Raw genomic sequence first — 20,184 nt, 5'->3', positions numbered from 1 at the left:
TTAAGGATGCAGTGGACAGAGAAAATTCTCTGAACCAGCCACCGGCTATAGAATGCCTTGCACATTCCACATTCACCCAAGACATATATAAGACATAAATGAGCACAAAACATTCTCTCCAAAACCAAGTTATTTCAGAAGAATTTTAAAGGGAAAAAATGTCATGCCCCAAGAGCTCGAACTACTGTGTTACGCATAGTCTAAACATTACACTGTAGGTGTCTGGTGACATCTTGTCTAGCCATAGTGTGAAGAAGCCTGTTGACTGGTCATATAACACGACCCAGGCGTGTAGTGTGGTGTGGTGCAGACTCTGGTTGATCAGTGTGGCTAACGTTACCTCCAGAGACAGCAGCCACTACAGATTGAACATGATCATGCTCACTAAGAGTCGAAATGTCATCCCTAACAGCAGTGTCGTGAGTATGAGTGGTCAAGGAATGACCAGAGTGATCAGAACTTTCAGAGTTCAGCCCATGCACCCACTCTCTGGTTCTCTCCCCAGACGCAGGCGTAAGATCTGTGTAGTTGTCAGGGCCTGAGATGCTCACAAGACTCTGCGCATCATCTGCCGCACATCCAGACCGGTTTAGCTGAGCAGGCACACGAGCATGAGATTCTTCGGAGACAGTGGGACTGGTCATTGAAGAACAAACAGAGGCAGATGATTGTGCAGAGGACAAAGACAAATCAGACTGGAGAGAGGGCTGGTCTTGAACTGGGAGAAAGTTAACCAACATCAGCAGGTTACGGTGAACAACCTTCTCATTCCCTGTGATGGTGTCTTGAATTTTGAATGTGTGTGTTTGAGGGTTCATCTCAATAACAGTGTAGATGCTAGACTCCCACCTATCAGCCAATTTTCGCTTGCCCCTCTCATTTTTGTTCGCCACAAGGACTCTATCTCCAACTCCAATTGACGGCCCTTTTGCTGCCCTGTTATAGAGTCGAGTCTGTCTGCCCTGTTCCTTTTTTGCATGTTCCTGAGCAATTGACATAGCCTCCCTCAGGTCTTCAGACAGTTTTGCAACATATCTGCCGTAGGTGGTAATGTCAGGGTCAGACAAAATGTTCCCAAACAGAGTGTCGACTGGGAGGCGAGGAACTCTCCCAAACATCAAGTAAAATGGTGCATATCTAGTAGTTTCATGAGCAGTGCGATTGTACATGAATGTGAGTGTTTGTAAACGTCTTGGCCAGTCCTGCTTTGATTCAGGAGGCAGAGCTCTGATCATATTGCCCAAAGTACGATTAAAACGCTCAACACTTCCATTTCCCATCGGATGGTACGGGGTAGTATGTGACTTACGCACCCCAGATAATTGTAAAAGTTCTGCAACCAAATTGCTCTCAAAGCTTGGGCCTTGATCACTGTGGATCCTCTCCGGAAAGCCATAAACACAAAAATACTTTTCCCATAGAACTTTAGCTACTTGCCTGGCTGACTGGTCTCTACATGGAAAAGCTTGTGCCAATCTGGTGAAATGGTCTGTTATCACTAATACGTCAACAGATTTGTTGTGTGAATCTTCAGCGGACCAGAAATCAATACAAACAAGTTGCAATGGGCGGGAAGTGGCAATGCTTTTCAGAGGGGCCCTCCCTGCAGGCTCAGTGACTTTGCTGACTATGCAACGCTGACATTGACGAACATGCATCCTCACATCTCTGTCCATATGCAACCAAAAGAATCTCTGTCTGGCGATGCTCAGGGTTCTTGACTGGCCTTGATGGCCCGCACTGTCGTGCACCCCTTTTAAAACTTCGGCCTTCAGGCAATCAGGGACCACTAACTGATGGCGTTTTGCATTTGAAATCTGATTACGGGATACTCTGTACAAAACATCATCACTCAGAACAAACTTCTCCCAGTGCTTCAGGAGGCCCAGAACTTGACTTGTCTCGTGTGCCCTTTCACTTCTAGACGGTCTTCGAGACCGTTCCACATAAAACCGAAGACGAGACAAAACTCTGTCCCTGGACTGAGCCTCTCGCAGGTCATCCATAGAGAAGGCAGGCAGACTGGGTAGTGTATCTGGAATAAGGTGGGGCATGTGGCTTATCAGTTGAGCTGCACGAGTTCTCGCACCAGAGGCCCATTCAGTGTGTGACTGGACAACAGCAGCAACTTCTTGATTGGATACAGTCTGGGCCGACACGAGTAATGACTGGACATTTGTAGCTATAGAATGGGACAGCTTCTCTGCCATGACAGGCTGATCTGTAGAGTCTCTGAGAGTCTGTTGGACGGCTGTATCAGACAAAACCGCAGCTTCCGCAGTGAGATCATGAAGAGGTTCACTGACTAGTCTGTGGCCAACATTCTGACAAAAAGGGACACGGCTGAGAGCGTCAGCAACCGTGTTTTTGGGACCAGGCACATATTTGATTTCAAAATTGTAACTGGCCAGCTTTGACACCCATCTTTGCTCACAACAGTCCAATTTGGGTTTAGTCATAATGTGTGTAAGTGGATTATTGTCAGTCCAGACGGTAAACTCATGGCCTTTCAACCAATGGCTAAACTTCTCACACACAGCCCACTTCAGTGCAAGAAATTCCAAACGGTGAGCTGGGTAGTTCTTCTGTGACCGGGTCAAAGACTTGCTAGCGAACGCAATTGGCCTAGCCACTGTGTCACCTTCACGTACCTGGGACAAAACGGCTCCAAGGCCATCCAGTGAGGCGTCAGTCGACAGCAAAAATGGACGACTAAAGTCTGGATGAGCCAAAACCACAGAATGGATAAGGGCCTTTTTGAGGTCTGTAAATGCCTGGTCGTGGTCAGCAGTCCAGTCACCTGATTTCAGTTTGCGGCCCACTACAGTGCATTTGGGCTTTCTGCCTTTCTTCTGTTTCTGGCCAGCCAGCAGATAAAACAAGGGCTTTGCGAGTGTTGAATACCCCGGAATGAAGTGTTGATAAAAATGTAACATGCCCAAGAAAGACCGTACACGTTTCTCAGAAGGTGTCGCTCCATCCGACTCCATCAAGTCCGCCACAGTCATTTTGCTTATACTTTCAACTTTTTCTGGATCGGTTGACACTCCATGTTCATCAATAATGTGGCCCAAGAATTTTACAGATTTCCTTAAAAAGTGACATTTCCTGGGGGCCAGTTTCAGATTGTGGGCACAGAGTCTGCTGAACACCATTTCAAGACGTCTGAGTGCAGAACTTTCATCAGGGGCAAAAACTAAAATGTCGTCCAAGTAGCATAGCAGACTTAAATAGTTTTGGTCCCCGAAAATGGAAGTCATCATCCTCATGAAACTCCCTGGGCTATTACAGAGCCCCTGTGGCAACCTGTTGTACTCATAAAGCCCCATAGGCGTAGTGAACGCTGAGTACTTCCTACCATCTTCGTGTAAAGGCATGTTGTAAAACCCAGACGTCAAGTCCATTGTACTGAAGAAGGAGTTGCCACCAAGTGTTGCTAAGCAATCAGCCTGATGTGGCAGAGGATGAGCGTCTTTCAGAGTCCTCTTGTTCAACCACCTAAAGTCAGTGCACACACGCATATCACCATTCTTCTTCCAGATGAGAACTAAAGGTGAAGCATATTCACTTGTCGACTTTCGAATGATCTCTTTCTCTTCCATTTCATTCAAGACTTGGCGTAATTTTTGATACTGACTCGGTGGCACACGTCTGAAAGGGAGTCTGAACGGCTTTTGGTCAACCAGATGGATTCTGTGAACAAAGTCCTTCGCCTTTCCGCAGTCAAGGTGATTACGCGAGAAGATGTCTTGGTAGTGAATGATCAGCTCTGACAACTTGTCTTTACACTCAGACGATGCATCACAACAGCCAACATCTAGTTCACCCAGGCCAATAGACTGTAGCTTCTCCTCAGCATTACTTACATCAGAGCAGACAGGGGGCAATTGCACAATGGAAGTACTCTGATGACCACTGACCAGGTCTAAATCCTCCAAAGCAACACAAGGCACAAAATCAGCCAGCTTTGCATTGCGTCTCAAAAACAGCGGATATTCTGTAACATTCATGACCTTCAGTGGAACCCATCCATCTGCCCACAGAGGTGTGACGATTCTGGCAACCATTAGACCCTTGGGGGCTGATCGTGCCGACGTAGGTTCTGTCATCGCTGCACTCCCAGGAGATACTTTTGCAGTTTTTGATAGCTTCCCCCACAAGAGGTACTCACGGCCAGGCTCAAGGCATGTGGCTGAATTGCAAAGCACTGTGCCTATCTTCTCGGGCATTTCACCACCACTCCATCTATGCAAGCCAGCTAGCATTGAAAGAAATTGCTCCGTTTCAGCATTAGTGGATGATGGAGCAGAGATTGCTGTCCAGTACGCACTAAACTTCTTTGACTCATGCAATATGTTTCTGATAACATTAGTTCCAATGATTAGGTCATCAGGTTGCCCCTCAACAACAATTGTTGGCACAATCATTTTACAGTTATTGATTTCCATATGGATGTTGAAAGCTGACTTTGGGCACACTCGTCGACCCCCAACACCAATGAGTGTCACGTTGGTGGAAAATTCGTCTTCTGTACGTACTGCTCCAACAGAGAGCATCTTACACAGAGCAGTCTCACTCATGGTACAGGCCATGGAGCCACTATCCAACATCCCCCCCAAAGTCATACTGCTCCCCACTCTAACTGGTACATAAAACAAACTATCGCTGCCCCCTACAGTATGTGTGTTTTGATAAACAATATTAGGCAACTGAGATTGTGTGAACGTGTCAGAATTAAAAACTGAATTGAAATTGAGATCAAATGGGTGGGAGAACTCATTTTGACCTGTACGGCCTCCCTCTGAATACAGGTCAGCTAGTTTCCCGAAACTGAACTGATTTGGGGAGAAACTTTGTCGGGGCAATGCTGCTTAGAGTGACCAGGGGCTAGGCACTTGAAACACAGATTATTCAATTTGCAATGATATAAAGTGGAGTGATCAGCGCCACCACACACCTTACATGGAGGGGAGTTGAAAGGACTTAGGCGCCTCTGAATACGCTCAGGATTGCGTGGCTCCACTCTAGACAAAACTCTCTCTAGCATGCTCATCATTCGGCCAAGGACATCACTGTCATCTTTCTGAGCAGGCTGTGGGACATGCTGTGGTGGGACATGCTGTGGTGGGACATGTTGTGATGGGACACGGACAGGCGGTGAGACATGCTGTGGGCGCTGGGCATGCTGTCGAACACACGAAAAATCTGTATATGGATCGGGGTTAACATGGTGGGGACAAATGGACTGGAGACCCGTCTCTATAGAGCCAGAGTAGGAACAACAAGAAGATTCACTGTCAAGCACTGCAGTCGGGTAATTCTTCAGTGGAGGGACACTGCAAGACCTAGTTGACGCCCCTGATTCCCTTTGATACTCATCTATCCTGAGTTGAACGTCCTTAGAAGTCCACTCATTAACAGGCTTGCATCTGAAAATGTTTGATAGCTGTGGATCAGGACAGTACTTTGCAAACATTTGTGCCACTTCCCCACCAAGGTTTTCCATTTTTCTGCCCAAGCGACGCAAACCCTCATCAGCAGTGTCTGCTGCTTTGTTTAGTCTGATCCAGTAGTCAACTGGATTTTCCTTTGGCGTGGGTAGCGTGGTGTAAAAATCTTGCAACGGGAGAGTTGACGAGGAATGACTAAAGTATCGTATTAGAATGTCATAAATGATATCTGGGTCTTGCCTCACATCAAGTGCCTCATCACTCCTGAGAGCTACTCTGACAACGTCTCTTGCCCTCCCTAAAAGCCTGCTTAGTATCTCATCTGCTTTTTCAGCTGTTGTATAAGACTGTTTCCGAAGCTGGGCTTTAGTCATGGTGATCCATTCTTGAATTGAAAACTTGTCAGAACCATTTCCCCTGAAAGTCACAATTTCACGTTCAGTCTTGACATGGACAATTACCGGTGTAGTGTTTACCTGCGTTGTGTTATGTGGTCTGGGGTCGTCTTTAGTCATAGCAGTCGCTGCTTTGCCAGTCATTGGTGTGTCATGTGCATGTGTGCGATCAATGAAACCAGAAGAGAGCAGACTAGCCAATACTGAGTTGCCTATCTGCTCTCCAATTCGGCCTACCATGTCTGTCAGGTGTTGCAGGGCAATGTTATCACTCATTGGGGTTGAAGTCTGTGCACTCTCCCTCAAGAACTGTTCACCTGGAGACCAGTTTGGGCTCATACCACGCCCCCTGTCCCTCCCATCACTAACATGTTCTTGGAGACCACCTACACCTTCACTTCCATACCCATTAGTAAGTGTGTTTGCATTCAAACCATTAAAATGAACACCCCTGCCAATAGAAAAGCCCTGAAAATCGCCATTTTGACTACTATATCCTTCAGCCATTATACTTTCAGTAATACAAAGAATTGAAAATAAAAAAGGGATAAAATAAAAACCAGAAATGAACTAATAATTTACGTATTGATAGCAAATGCACAGTGGCACAAATACATAAAACGAAATCAAAGCGCCAATGCAGTGCAACAGTACCCTCTAGTGGACACAAGAAGAACATGCAGCAACGCCGGGATCTGCTCAGAGGCTGATCAAAATGATCCAGTTGTGTAGTCACGGCACCAGTGTAGCGACCCTTTCATGCACGACACAAGGTTTCACAATCTCTGGGTTTATTGCCTGCATTCAATAAACAAAACAATACAAAAGTCAGGGGCCTCTGTTCACGACTGCAATTATCTTCAACGCTTACAAACTCACTTAAGCTACGGCAAGCGCTGAAGCCCATAAAGTGCCAAACGAAAAAAACAGTCGCAGACGCCCATGACTTAACAACTGAATGAGGTACCTGAATATTAACAATAATACAACAAAAACACAGATTTTGTGAGAATTCAAAAAAACATTCAAAACAATCAAATTTCAACTCTGTTACACCTGTAGCTATTTGATATCGTAAACATTTGCCTGTGTGTCATCACATCTGGAAATAATCAAGAGAAATTAGCTGCAGAAATTCAACGTCCGGCCATGAGAACATGCTACAATAACGTCCTGGCTTGAGGGGGGTTACCCTGGACATGGTGAAACGTGCCGATATGTCACTGCTCAACTTCCTGCCTTGTTTCTGTTGCCGCATAATCAAACACCAGAGGAAATCACATACTCTGTGAAAGGGAATGAAATTGCTCACAGCCATACATACATGCAGAAAATCTATTACTGGGGCCAGACTTGTACTGATTCAACACAAATTACTTTTTAATAACGCTATAACTCAATTCGGACTGGGCCCAACAACACAGTTGTTTGTTTTTTAATAATCAAAATCTCTACTATTTGGTTCCCTTTCAATTTTGTTGTGTAATTGTTTTAACGTTGAATACTAGCTCTGCTCCCTTTGAAGGGGTTTCCATGTCTATGTTTTGGTACCAAATCTGAAACCTGAAACCCATGTTCCGTCTAAACTGCACGCATGCACAATTGTGTACTGCCCAGAACCAGGGCTTGAAATGGCAAAATTTATTTCCTGGAAAATTCGGCCAGGATTATAGTGCATATTTTTAGCTTTTTACTTCATTTTTCTCGCTTTTGTTTTTTTCGTTCGCCAATTCCCTTTTTGTTTTAGTTTTTCTTGGTTTCTTTTTTCCACTCTGTATTTCCCCCTTTAATTTTTTCTTTTGTTTAGTGTTTCCTAGCTTATCTTTGTTTGCCTTTCCCTTTTTTATCTATTTCCTGCTTTGTTGTTTCATTTTTTTTCTAGCTTTTTACTTTTATTGGTTTATTTTGTTCTCCTTTTTATCTCTCTTCTTTACTTTTTATTTCATTTTATTCTTTTTTTTCTTTTTTTATTGTTGTCTTTTTAAGAGTTTTTTTTTGCCTTTCTAGTTGATTTTGTGCATAATTTTACACAAAAATTGGTAATATACAGATTAAAGCAATCAAAACAATCTTAAGAGCCCTTGGGAGCTGAAAGAGCCGACTATTTTTAGTCAGCCAAGCCTAAAGAGCTGCAAACGGATACATAATTCCCATCACTGTGAATGATATTCTGGGATGGGCTGCTCCCTCGTGGGGACTGACGCTCACACTGTGTGCTGTAGGGTACAGGAGAGTCCATACTAGGGTATACTTATATACACAATATTATATGAATGGGATCGCATATGCCCTGCCCTGACTGCCGTTGGTTCTATATCCACTTTTCCTTAGGTGGGCAGACCTCGTCTGTGTGTCGGAACTGACCGCCCCTGCCCTCCCACCTGGTAACGGCCCTGTTTATCCACCAACTTTTTTGCTTCTCTGGTGTAAGGCAAACGTCACAAGTTTGAAAGTTCACATTTACATGAATTACATTCTCTTTATTTTGGGTTATAGGTTCCTGAAAAATTTGCTGTTACATTCAAATAATTTGCAAATATATTAAGTAAATCTTTTTGCGAACATTGTACTTCTACTAATATATGTGATTATATACAGTTCTGTATGCTACAACCAACTAAATAAATCTACAAAATGTTTATTATGTAACAAAAGACAGTTTTTTTAAAAGTGGAAATCTCATGTAAAAGGTGTCGTGAAAAAATAATTCAACATTATTAATTTACCAAAATGTAACTTGAATGTATGTCAAATTTTGGACATGTTTGCTAATGATTGATGTTGCTCACAGTTATTCCATGCGAAGCTCACAGACCTTTTGTGATTGCTCAGACCTGTGATTAGAAGGAACATTGCTTGAAACTCAGCTCAGTTTGTTGATGCGAACACGATTTATACACCATGTTGCCTTCCCAAAGCACTGGCAAGACTCCGGACAAACTTATCTCATTCTTTTACAGTGGGGGAAACCTTAAAGGACACAACCCAGAAAGGTCAGCATCACTATAACAAACTCGAATGAGCTAGATGAGACATGCAGCAGTACATCTTGTACACATTTTCATTCTAACTGTCCGAATCCAAACACATACAGAGAAGACAGAAACTGGATTCAAAAGCAAAGGAGATGAAATACTATTTCCTAGAGCACGTGCAAAGCACACCTTTTTTTCCAAAGAAAGTGGGGAGGCTGAAATAATGAATCACAGAGGCCACCAGATGAGTGTGATACCCTCATACATACCTGTCAACCTGTACGTTTTTGCCATACAAAGTACGTTTATTATGCATTTTAAGACACGTACAACGTACAAGAAAATCCGTATGGAAAATCGCAAATTTGTCAATTATGGCTACCATCCGGTATACACCGACTATCACGAAACGGCAAATCAATCAAGTCAAACGAGTTCGCCGCGGTAGCCTCTATCTCGGTATCTTTTTTTTTCCCGTTGCAAACGAAACGAGCGGTTTGATGCTACTGTACGTATGCGTCTGCCGCCTAGGGATTTCCCATCATGCATCATTCCGTGGTAGTTGTGTAGTGAAAAGAAGTCCGTCTATTTTTAGAGAACCGGCTTTTTCGGCTCAACTCATTAAAGAGAGCGGCTCACTTGCTTTGATGCATTATATTACGAATTATTATGTTGTATAAAGAAGTTAAGAAAAAAGGAAGTTAAAAAGGAGAAAATGAAAAAAGACAGGTTTGTGGTTATCCCTTTAATCAGTATATTACCAACAATAATTTAATGCAGAAAATGAATTCATAATTTGAATAAGAAAATGCATTATTCTACTTAATTTCAGATTCAGATATACTTTATTGTCATTCTAGTACATGTGTATACAGAACAAAATGTCGATACATCTGACCCGCACAGTTTCCTTGAATGTACAGATATAATTAAAATGTTGTATTGAGTTGGAGTATTGAAGTACTAATAATATACTAAATAATTATGGCTATGTATAGTATTATACAATAGTGCAAAGAGTGTAAGAGTAGCAGCTAACCAGATGTGCAAAATGGGCAGTCAGGTAAACAAGTCACTGTACAGTAACAATAACACTGTAGCCAATTATATTTGCATGTATTTTTTCCTTCTTCAGTGAACGTCCAAGCTACTTAATTTTTTAACTTTTTTAATAATAAACCTCATTCATATCGAGCAACTCAGTATCTCACAACAAACTGTTAATTAACAATATTATGATACAACGAAACACATGTACAATATAACATGTTAAACTACATAAATAAACACGTTTGAAAAAAAGTATATGGTGTAAGATTATTTTGTATTTTGTAAGGGACAATATGACAGTTTGTAAGGGCATGGAGTCGTGTTATGTTTTCTGTTTGAGTTTTAAGAAGTTTATTGAGAAAAGGGAAAGGAAAAAACAAGAGTTCACTAATTAGCCAGTTTACTTTCACCTCTTTGATACAGAGTGTGTAATTTTACCTCTTTTATCTAAATGTGTTAGTTTGGGGTTATTAGTTGAAAGAGTAGTGGATGAGTGTGCACTTTTGGTTATTTTATTAGATACCTGTAACAAGATCACAGTCCAAGGGGGCAGGAGGAGTGGAACGCTGAAAAATAACTACGACGACAACATTGAAGAATGGACTGGTGCAAACTTTGGCACGACCCAAGAACAGGCCAAGGACCATCAACAGTGGAGAAGGCTGTCCGGAGTTCCGTCCTCATTGGTGCCCCAATGACCTGTGTGGTTAAGGGATCCGCAAACTGTGAATAGGATAAAAATACAATAGAGTCTAGTGACTAAATCAGGGGTTGCGAACAAGTTTGACTCAAAGAGCCGAAATTTTTAACTGTGCGAGTCAAAGAGCCACACCACGCACTGACCTGCCATGACAGACACACACAAACACACACAATTAAAAACATATTATTTGCCATAAGATACTCATCTCCTTACAATACAACAAGTATTGTTATTGTGTTGATTTTAAGGAAAGCGTCCACCCTCAATACACACATCAAATGCACCTTAGCCAGCATTAACACAGCAACTACCCTGAAGGTCACATACCCCCTCCACACACACACCTACACACACTTTTTATCCCTATCAAATTCTCTTCCTCTTTCTGACACACACAACTACTGAAGACACTTCAGATGCACACATTACTCTTAAAATGTAAAACAATGGAATATTAAAGTATTCACACAAGCATGTTCAGTCAGGTGTTTTTTTCCAAACTACACTTGGGCAAACTAAAAATGTCACGTATAAAATGGTTCAAAGAAATTGTATTCAAAGTGAAACACAAAAAATATTTGAATGCATGAAAAAATGTTGGGATTTTTTATCATTAAATCTTGATTCTTAATAAATAATACTCGCCTTCGCTGTTTGGTGTTTTAGCAATGTTCCATGCCACTTTAATCAATTGCTGAAACATTTGAGACTGTCTTTTCACCTGGCTTTTCAAGGTGTTCCATTTTTTGCTTGCGTAGTTCAGTACCTTTTGGGAATTCCCTGTCGATATTAGCATGGGCTGTGCTAAAATGACGCTGTAGATTAGAAGTCTTGAATTGGGATATCGTGGTACTGCAAAATAAACAGTGATTTGCCCTTCAGTTCAACAAAAATGTAAGCATCTTCCCATTCTTCCTAAAATGCCCTGTGTTCATCTTCATATTTCCGTTTCGCTTTGCATTTTGCCATTTTGACCATGAGGGGTACAGTCTGCATGATCATGAAATGTTTACTTAAATTCGCGGTGTAGTGCATACTTGTCAACCTTTACGTTTTTGCCGTACAAAGTACGTTTATCATGCATTTTAAGACATGTACGACGTACAAGAAAATCTGTACGGAAAAACGATAATTTGTCAATTATGGGTACTATCCGGTAAACACAGACTATCACGAAACGGGAAATCAATCAAGTCTAATGAGTTCGCCGTGGTAGCCTCTATCTCTGTATCGTTTTTTTTCGTCGCAAACAAAGCGAGCGGTTTGATTTTACTGTGCGCATGCGTCTGCTGCCTGGGGATTTCCCATCATGCATCGTTCCCCCCAAAAAATATGGTGTAAGATTATTTTGTAAGGGAAAATACGACCGTTTGTACGGGCATGGAGCTGTGGAGGTTGACAGGTATGGTAGTGCCTAAATGCGACTCCCCTGCAAAATCCTCTCCCCTTGCGTGAACATAATTGAAGTACTCTGCTGCGCTTCCGACAAAATCGATCGTATTCTATATAACAAGTCTATTAAAACAATAAAGCGAGCCAATTAAAACAAGTGATCGTAGTCTATATAACGCGTTTATTAAACTTATTTTATAGGATACGGTCGCTTTTGTCGTAAGAGCAGCAGAATGCGCTTTCACGCGAGGGGGGGAGGATTTTGCAGGGGAATCTGATTTAGGCACTACACTGGCATTAGACGTAACCTTCGCAGATGATTGGCAGTCAGTTATGTGTCCGACGTAGCATAAAAACAAATCTGCCAAATTATTTTTCAAAATATTATTTGTTATTAACTCTGATGGATTCAAGTGTGTTTTAAGAGGGGGGAAAAACTAACCATGAAACGAGGCAAAGAGCCACAATATATAGAAAATATGATGAGGCAAAGAGCCGCATTCTAATTGACCAAGAGCCGCGTGTTTCCACCCCTGGACTAGATGAACACATGTGGAACTTTGCAAAGGGAAATTGTTTACTTTTATTTAAAGTTACCTTGTTTGGATATTTGACTTGTCTATGAAGAATGTTTGTTATTGTTTTTAGTAAATACAATGTTATCAGTGGACGGATTCAAGCAGAGTGGTTCGCATAGCCTCATTCCAACGTAAAGTCTCCCTATTTTGCATAAACCCTGTGGGTGAGGGCTAGGCCACTTTAAATCATTATTGTTGTGTGGTAACATAAGCAAGAGAGCAAGAGTCATGCCCCAAACAATGTAGCGCTTTCAATAGGGGAGGGAAGGTTATTTGCGGCAAATAAAACGTGTACTTTGTCAGACAAATTTGACTGAACATGCGTAATTTTTTTTTATTCAAGCGTGCCACCCCAACATTAAAATACAGTAGAACCCCAAGATGCTGTGTCCCCACCTTATGTTTTCACTTTACTGTGTGGAATGTTTCTATGGCCTTCCTCGCGGCATTTTTTTAACAACATCAACAACGAATTATTTTGCATAAAACGAGTTGTGTCTAAGATGCCTATCTGCTATTGGTCATTTTCGTATTAAATGCTTATCTGCTATTGCATTGCATCACGGCATTACGAAAAACAATATGCTTGACTTTCCACACTGCCTTTATACGCATTCAGTTCAGAAACTCGTGTCTTCGGAAAGACTTTACAAGTCAGTGATACAATGCTGAATTTTTGTACTGTATTGGTTCACTATCAGTACTTAGTTACCGGTACTGTAGACTATTTTGATATTTTAATGTTTTATTAGGGGGAGCAAGGGTTCGGAACTCAATAGCTAGGCATTAACATAGGTTATATCCCTCCTATAAGGCAAATTCACTTTGCGATCCCCATCCTCACAATGGATTCATGTCATACCCTGGGTGTCTACTGTAGTTTTCAAGTTAACTGTTGTCAGGGAGCAAACATCTAAAACACCTCCATCTTTCACGGAGGTCTGCACAAACAACACTCCCAACAACCACAAAGAAGTGTAGTCGAGTCATGTGTATTTGTGTAACCCTTAATCTCAAGATGTCTTAAAGGGCAGTACAGACCAGACTATTATTACACCATCCCCTGATGTAAAACCTATGAGGGCGAGGAAAACTCAAAAACCTCAGCATCAAGAAATTAAGAAACTTTGTGATGAGACCGCACATGAGGTAATCCCCTTCCCATGACCAGGATGCAATGGATGTTGAAAGAGCATAAACAAACAATACACAGACATCATTAACATGAAACGTAGATCGTTCATACGCTATAGAAAAGAAGTGTGTTTTAAGCCTAGATTTAAAAACTTCTACTGAGGTTGCAGATCGAATCTCAGAGGGCAGCACATTCCACAGCACCAGGGCCCAAATGGAGACGGCTGTCAAACTTGTGGATTTTTTCTTAGCTCTTGGGATTACTAGATGACCAGCATTTTCTGAGCAAAGCCCCTAAAAATGAACTTAGGGGGAAATTGAGAAATTATTACAGAAATCTCTCCAGTAAATGCAGCAGCACACATTTAGCCGTTTTTATTTTGTTAATGTATGTGCAAATGATTGCTTCATTCAAAGTACAAAAGCGTGGAATAACTGAAATGGCAAGGTTGCTACATGACAGATGGTAAGCAAAATATATCTGTTTGTATACAATTTACAAAATAAAAAATATTTTCATAAAAAAGTTCTTAGTCATGTATCGTTTTACGAAACGGGACAAGCTGCATCAGGATCATAGAAGAGCAAAGGTCCGAGGGCTCTGAGAGTGGACAATCTCTTCTTTTGGACCTGCTAAGGCTTTCACTGTAGGACTCAGTGAAAACTGGTCTTGGGTCAATAGAACAACCTAAAGATCAAAAAGAAAATTTCATTTAATTGGGGCTTCTTTTGCCGTCTTTTACATTCACTCGTTGCACATTTCAGGAGTCTTTCAGTTGAAAAGTGTCAACTCAATGAGGTAGAAAAATGATTCCAAAACATTTTGGTAAATCACTGAGCTAACAGCTTGTTCTGCTCTGAGAAAGGTCCGTCCTGTTGCTGTCGAATGGCTGCTCATAAACGCTTTGGCTCTGCTCTGATTCTGAATCCTTGATGAAATTCTCCTCATAGTCCCAATCGGCGTCGGGAGCAGTGTACCGGTTTTCCTGGAGGTTATTCCTATTCCACGTTGCTTGAGGTAAGCTGTATCTGAATGTGGAGTCTTGCTGAGGCTTCAAGGGAGACTTCCCGAATGTTCCTGATGGAGAAAATGAACCGGTTCAAACACTTGTGTCATATGCAGGCCCGAGGGCATTTCATGTGGCCTGCGAGAATGCGGAGAGGAAAACAAGAGAAAAATCAAACAACATTGTGCAGTTTATAATAAGTCCACGGAATGTCACCTAAGCCAGGCACCACTTGCAAAACACCTATTGTAGCTGTATTTGCTGACTACCATTAATCGACCAGAGAACATTGCAGAAACCAATCCCAATATTTTATTTGAAATGAGAGTCAAGGACTCGCCGTATAAAGCAATAAGGAAAACACAAAATTAAAAAATAGCACCTGGTTGTCTTTGCAAAGGTGTAAACAAGCTTTAACTTGTTTCTATAACAGATATTAATTCTAACAGCTAAGTGCTTATATTCAGGCAAACAATTTCATAGAAAAAAAGCAGAATCTTTAAAACATTAAATCTATCAATTAAGTGTATATAATTAGTGTTTGTATGCTATTTTTGTCACTTTGCAGTTTGCCTGAGTTTCTCAGAGTCAAATAAACTCTAATGGAAATGAATAAAATTGTTTTGTTCCCCGTCCATCCCAAAAATCCCAGTTGATAAACACTGAAAAAAGATTATATTTGAGTGAAGGAAAAAAATAATGAAAAAAAAACCCTCAACAATTGTTTTATTTTCAAATCTTACATCTATGAATCATAATTTAATAGTAAGCCTCAGAAAAGACCCCCGGTCCTCCAGCTAAGACACACTTTTTATGCTTTGAATTTACTAGTCCGGCCTAAGTTAGAATGATTTTCTACCTTGCGCCCCCCAAGCTAAAATCGGTTTGACCCTCATAAGTCAAAGGCATGATAAAATTCTAGTAGTGAGCTACAGACATACCCATGCAATGAGGTGGACAATCGTGAATTCGGCCATAGTTAGTGGCTTCTGCCTCGTCTGTGGATTGTCTTCGGGCAGTATCCTGACCAAGATGGAGGCTGGTGTTGGGAAGCTGCATCAGGATCATAGAAGAGCAAAGGTCCGACGGCTCTGAGAGTGGATAATCTCTTCTTTTGGACCTGCTAAGGCTTTCACTGCAGGACTCAGTGAAAACTGGTCTTGGGTCAATAGAACAACCTAAAGATCAGAGAGAAAATTTCATTTAAAGGGGTACTCAAATTGTAAAACATACAAAATTTAAGAAAATAGTACATGTTTTTTGCATAATGTCTATGTCATTGGTACATTCCAATTATTTTCGTAGATAATGCATTTTGGGTCTGTCTCGTTTTTGACCTCCTGAGCTGTGACGTCATGTGAAGAGCACCAGCAACCTAGCAAGCCAGTCACTATATTGGTTGACATGTTAATTAGTTAAAAAGGTTTTGAGTGTTTTAAGCAAAGTTTTGGTAGCTTTTGTGGAGAATGCCTAGGCTTTGTGTCGCAGGTGGGTGCTCAATGGTACAACAAATGAGCAGCCTAAAGCCACACAGGCAAAATAACACACACATAGCCAACAGCAGCTAAACCAGGCGTGACACTGCAGACTAGCCGGCTGTTAAAATGGGAGTCTGGCAAACAAAAAACTAAGCTAACTAGGAGCCTACAACAAAAACCATTGCGAGATTAACCACGAACCCAGCCGGGGAAAAAACAATTAGGATGGCAGCCTAGCCAGGTAGCCGACTGCTAACAGGGCTAACCTGGGAACCTTCGGGAGCACGCAAGCTAACGGGGGAAATATCCCCAAAATATTATATTTAATTGCAAGACACACAGCTAAAATCACAAAATGAAAAGTCACAATCACATACTTAGAGGAGGCGAAGGCAAAAAAGAAACGCATGCTTTATACGACGGCAGCTAAATGTACTTTTTGTTTATCAAAGCACTGACAAAAAAGTCCCCTAACAACAGGGTATATGCAAAGTTCCAATTACTCCAGGCTTAAGTGAGCGCAATGCATTCGCTAATAACTACAATCGACGTCTGTTTTTCAACAGCAGCCGCCATTGTTTTGGTCTATGTCAGGGGTGGCAAACTCATTTTAACACGGGGGCCACACGATAGAACAAACATTCTGTCGGGGGCTGGACTAGTTGATTAAAGAGAAAGAAAAAGAGAGATAAAGAAATAAGACAAAGAGGGAGGGAAAAGAAGATAGAGGGCGGGACAAAGAGAGAGAGCGTGACAAACAAGAGATAAAAAGAGAAGTCGTGAGAGAGGGGGAAAGAAAGGGAGAGGAAGAATGGAATCCAATGAGAAATAGAAAGACAGAAGGAGGGAAAAGAGAAAAGAAAGCGCAAAGGGTAGGAAGAGAGAAAGAGAAAAGAAAAAAAAGGAAGTTAGAGCAAAATAAGTTAAAAAGACACAGAGAGAGAAAGAGACAAAGAGCAACAAAGAAAGAGCAAAAAGAGTCACAAAGTGAAAGAGACAGAGACAGAAAGTGGGAGAAAAGGTGTGGAAGAGAGAGAGGGAGACAAGAGAGAGAAAAATAAATACAAGTAGTGTCTTTGTGAGAGGCACCTGGCTTTGGCAACATCAAGTTGACATATTTCAACCTGTAGCTTGTTTTTCTCTTGCGCTTCTCTGAGTGTTGTCTCGCGGGCCGGATTCAATCCCTTAGCGGGCCTGATATGGCCCGCGGGCCGCCTGTTTGGCACCTGTGGTCTATGTTGTCTTCCGGTGACGTCACGGCTCTAGAGGATATGAGGTCAAACTGTCTACTTCGAGATTTATTTTCTTGAGATCCATGTCACGTGGAATATTATGGAACATATCTGCATGAATGTGGGGAGGAACACTACACATTCTGTGCCTAATTGAAAAAAACAAAAAAACGTTTTTTTGGTAATCTCTTTATTACAGAAGCACATTGTGGCCAAGTGGTGCAATTGAAAACCTGTCGGACCTGCATAGACCTCAGGGAGTTCAGCCGGGTACAAGTCTCGACGAAGCAGTGTACTTATAGGACCTTGGTAATGACATATAATAGGGTCAATAGACGCTGCTTCCATCTCGCCTTCGCTTCCTGTGTCCACCTGACAGAGGCCTTTACAGGAGATAAATCTGTAAGAAGCGCGTAAAATCCTCCATTGATCTGAAACAAAAGAAGTGTCTTGTACCATTCATGTCTTTGGGCGGCAAGTAGAAACCGCTAACGGATGACGCTATAAATTGATGGTTGCTTCCGTTCTCAGATGGGATGTAGACATCTTGGCGATCGGCAAGCGTGCCTTGAGAGGAGAGGTAGCTTGGGATGTCGGCCGGCAGATTGGTCTCATCTGTGGCGAAAGGAAATTTGTTCATTCACAAACCCAAAATAAACATTTGACACAGAAGCTTTAGTAAAGCACCTAGAGCAATTAGAGTTGCTGAGCCAGAGAACTGGGCGGAGATATACACAGGACAGGAAGTGCACTGAAGGTAAATACGCTGGTATCCTCGTTTGCAGTATTTTGTGACATGAATTTTGCCTGCACCTTGTTTTGAAACCATTATTTAGAACAAAAGTGACAGGCTAAAATGAGCCACAGCACTCTTAAGTAACTGCGGGAGTGAGTCAAATTTTAAGTAGTATATTCATAATGATTTGCAACACAGACTCTGGCATTATCATTTTTTCAGCGATTTTATGAACCATCAAGAGAGCCACACCATATATTTTGAGACAAAATTCAACAAAACCGATAAACCCGTTCTCCAGAAATAAGCTTATTATTTAACACATTGCATAGGTCCACCCATCTCTATCGCTTAAGCAATCAAATTGCTCTAAGTGTTTTGCTGCAGCTTAAGGGTATTTAAAAATAGATATGTGGCTTTTCTTCATAAAGTGTCTTCATAGATTATTTAATGAGATACTATACAAAGGATTCCGTAGCGATGGACTGCCAAAACGAGTTTTTTTTGGTGTGACATTGACTTTATAATTAAAAATGTGCCCATATACTCGGTGTGGGTTTGGCTTACCTTGCACTACAACAGACTTTGGTAATGCAAATTTGGAACTACATGGGGAAAATTCGCATGCAACCAATTTTGTCTCTGACCGATCTGCACTCATTAAAAGAACTATAGGTTCCAGAGCCATAGATTACAGTATAAATTTAATCGTTACATCTTTCAACTATTATCTAAGGTCTATTTTACACTGTTGCATATTGTTCTTTTGAAGGGTCACTGCAACTAATAAAACTTCTCTCTTTAGAAAACACTGCTCACCTGTGTTTGTGACGCTGCAGTCCTCATTCCTCCTTCGAGTGTGGTAGATGATCACCACCCAAACCAGTGAAGTGCCAACAACACAGCACACCACAGCTATAATCACGATGCCCACCGTAGTCCAGCCGTCCTCTTCTAAGCTTGCTCCAGCAAAACTCCCCAACCCGACTCCGCCTTTCGCCCCGGAGTCGCAGTTTGGGTTGGGTAAGACGGACAGTCGGATGCTTCCCCTTTCGGTGCCCAGAGCGTTGGACATCTCGCAGGTGTACTTCCCCATATCGCCTTCAGCCGCATCCACGATGATGAGGAGTTGGTTGGCAGCGGCGAAGAAATGTCTTTCGGTTACCACTAAGGGGCTGTCGTCTTTGGTCCAGTTGAGTCTCGGAGCGGGGCTGCCTCCCGCGATGCACTGTAGGACGGCCGTCTCACCTTTGGCTACCATGCGGTCCATCAGGGGCCGCAGGAAAGATGGCGTTTCTGCAAATTAAAAGTGACGAGGAACTAAGGGTGGGACCAAAAATATGAATTCAGGTGTATTTTGTGATTTTGTTTTTGGCGATTATGAAATTGACGTTTCTGCCCCTCCATTTTTTTGTGACATTATATCCGGTACGTAAAAATGGGGGAAGTAATATTTTCTGTTTATTCTGGACCCAAACATTTATTTTAGCTTTCCCTTCATCGGTTTCATTTTTCTTGTATTACAAATTTTTTAAAACTTTTTTATTTTAGTTTTATGAGAATTAAATAAATACTAAAACCGGCATATATATATATATATATATATATATATATATATATATATATATATATATATATGAATATTAAAAAAAAAAAAAAAAAAAAAAATATATATATATATATATATATATATATATATATATATATATACACACACACGTATATATACAGTAATCCCTTGGTTATTGCAGTTAATGGGGACCAAAACCACCCGTGAAAAGTGAAAATCTGCGAAGTAGCGACACCCCTTCAAAAATGCTTAAAAAAAAACAAAAAAAATAATCTCATCTCATCTCATTAGCTGTACCGCTTATCCTTATTAGGGTCACGGGTGGGCTGGAGCCCATCCCAGCCATCTCCGGGCAGTGGGCAGGGGACACCCTGAACTGGTTGCCAGCCAATCGCAGGGCACACGCGGACAGACAACTCACTCGCTCAGTCACACCTAGGGACAATTTGGACCGGCCAATTTACCTGAAATGCATGTTTTTGGA

The 20,184-nt window shown here is 41.7% G+C and overlaps 1 protein-coding gene across 2 annotated transcripts in view; it reads right to left on the bottom strand.

Moving 5' to 3' along the window:
• Positions 1–14,023: 14,023 nt before the first annotated feature.
• lrig3 (leucine-rich repeats and immunoglobulin-like domains 3) overlaps positions 14,024–20,184 on the bottom strand; it is a 50,609-nt gene continuing 44,448 nt past the window's right edge. For both annotated transcript variants that reach the window (XM_088347680.1, XM_088347681.1), the window contains 5 exons: positions 18,950–19,426; positions 17,851–18,009; positions 17,637–17,777; positions 15,626–15,862; positions 14,024–14,755 (listed from right to left, as the gene is read on the bottom strand). In XM_088347680.1, the coding sequence (XP_088203806.1) occupies positions 14,517–14,755; positions 15,626–15,862; positions 17,637–17,777; positions 17,851–18,009; positions 18,950–19,426 (1,253 nt within the window). In that variant the 3' untranslated portion in view covers positions 14,024–14,516. The remainder of the gene's footprint in view (positions 14,756–15,625; positions 15,863–17,636; positions 17,778–17,850; positions 18,010–18,949; positions 19,427–20,184) is intronic.

The sequence above is a fragment of the Urocampus carinirostris genome, chromosome 11 (genome assembly GCF_059441175.1).
Source record: "Urocampus carinirostris isolate Australia breed hairy pipefish chromosome 11, RoL_Ucar_1.0, whole genome shotgun sequence".
In the NCBI taxonomy this organism is placed as follows: Eukaryota; Metazoa; Chordata; class Actinopteri; order Syngnathiformes; family Syngnathidae; genus Urocampus; species Urocampus carinirostris.
Note: the sequence above shows the minus strand (reverse complement) of the source record. Positions and strands in the feature narration are given on the sequence as shown.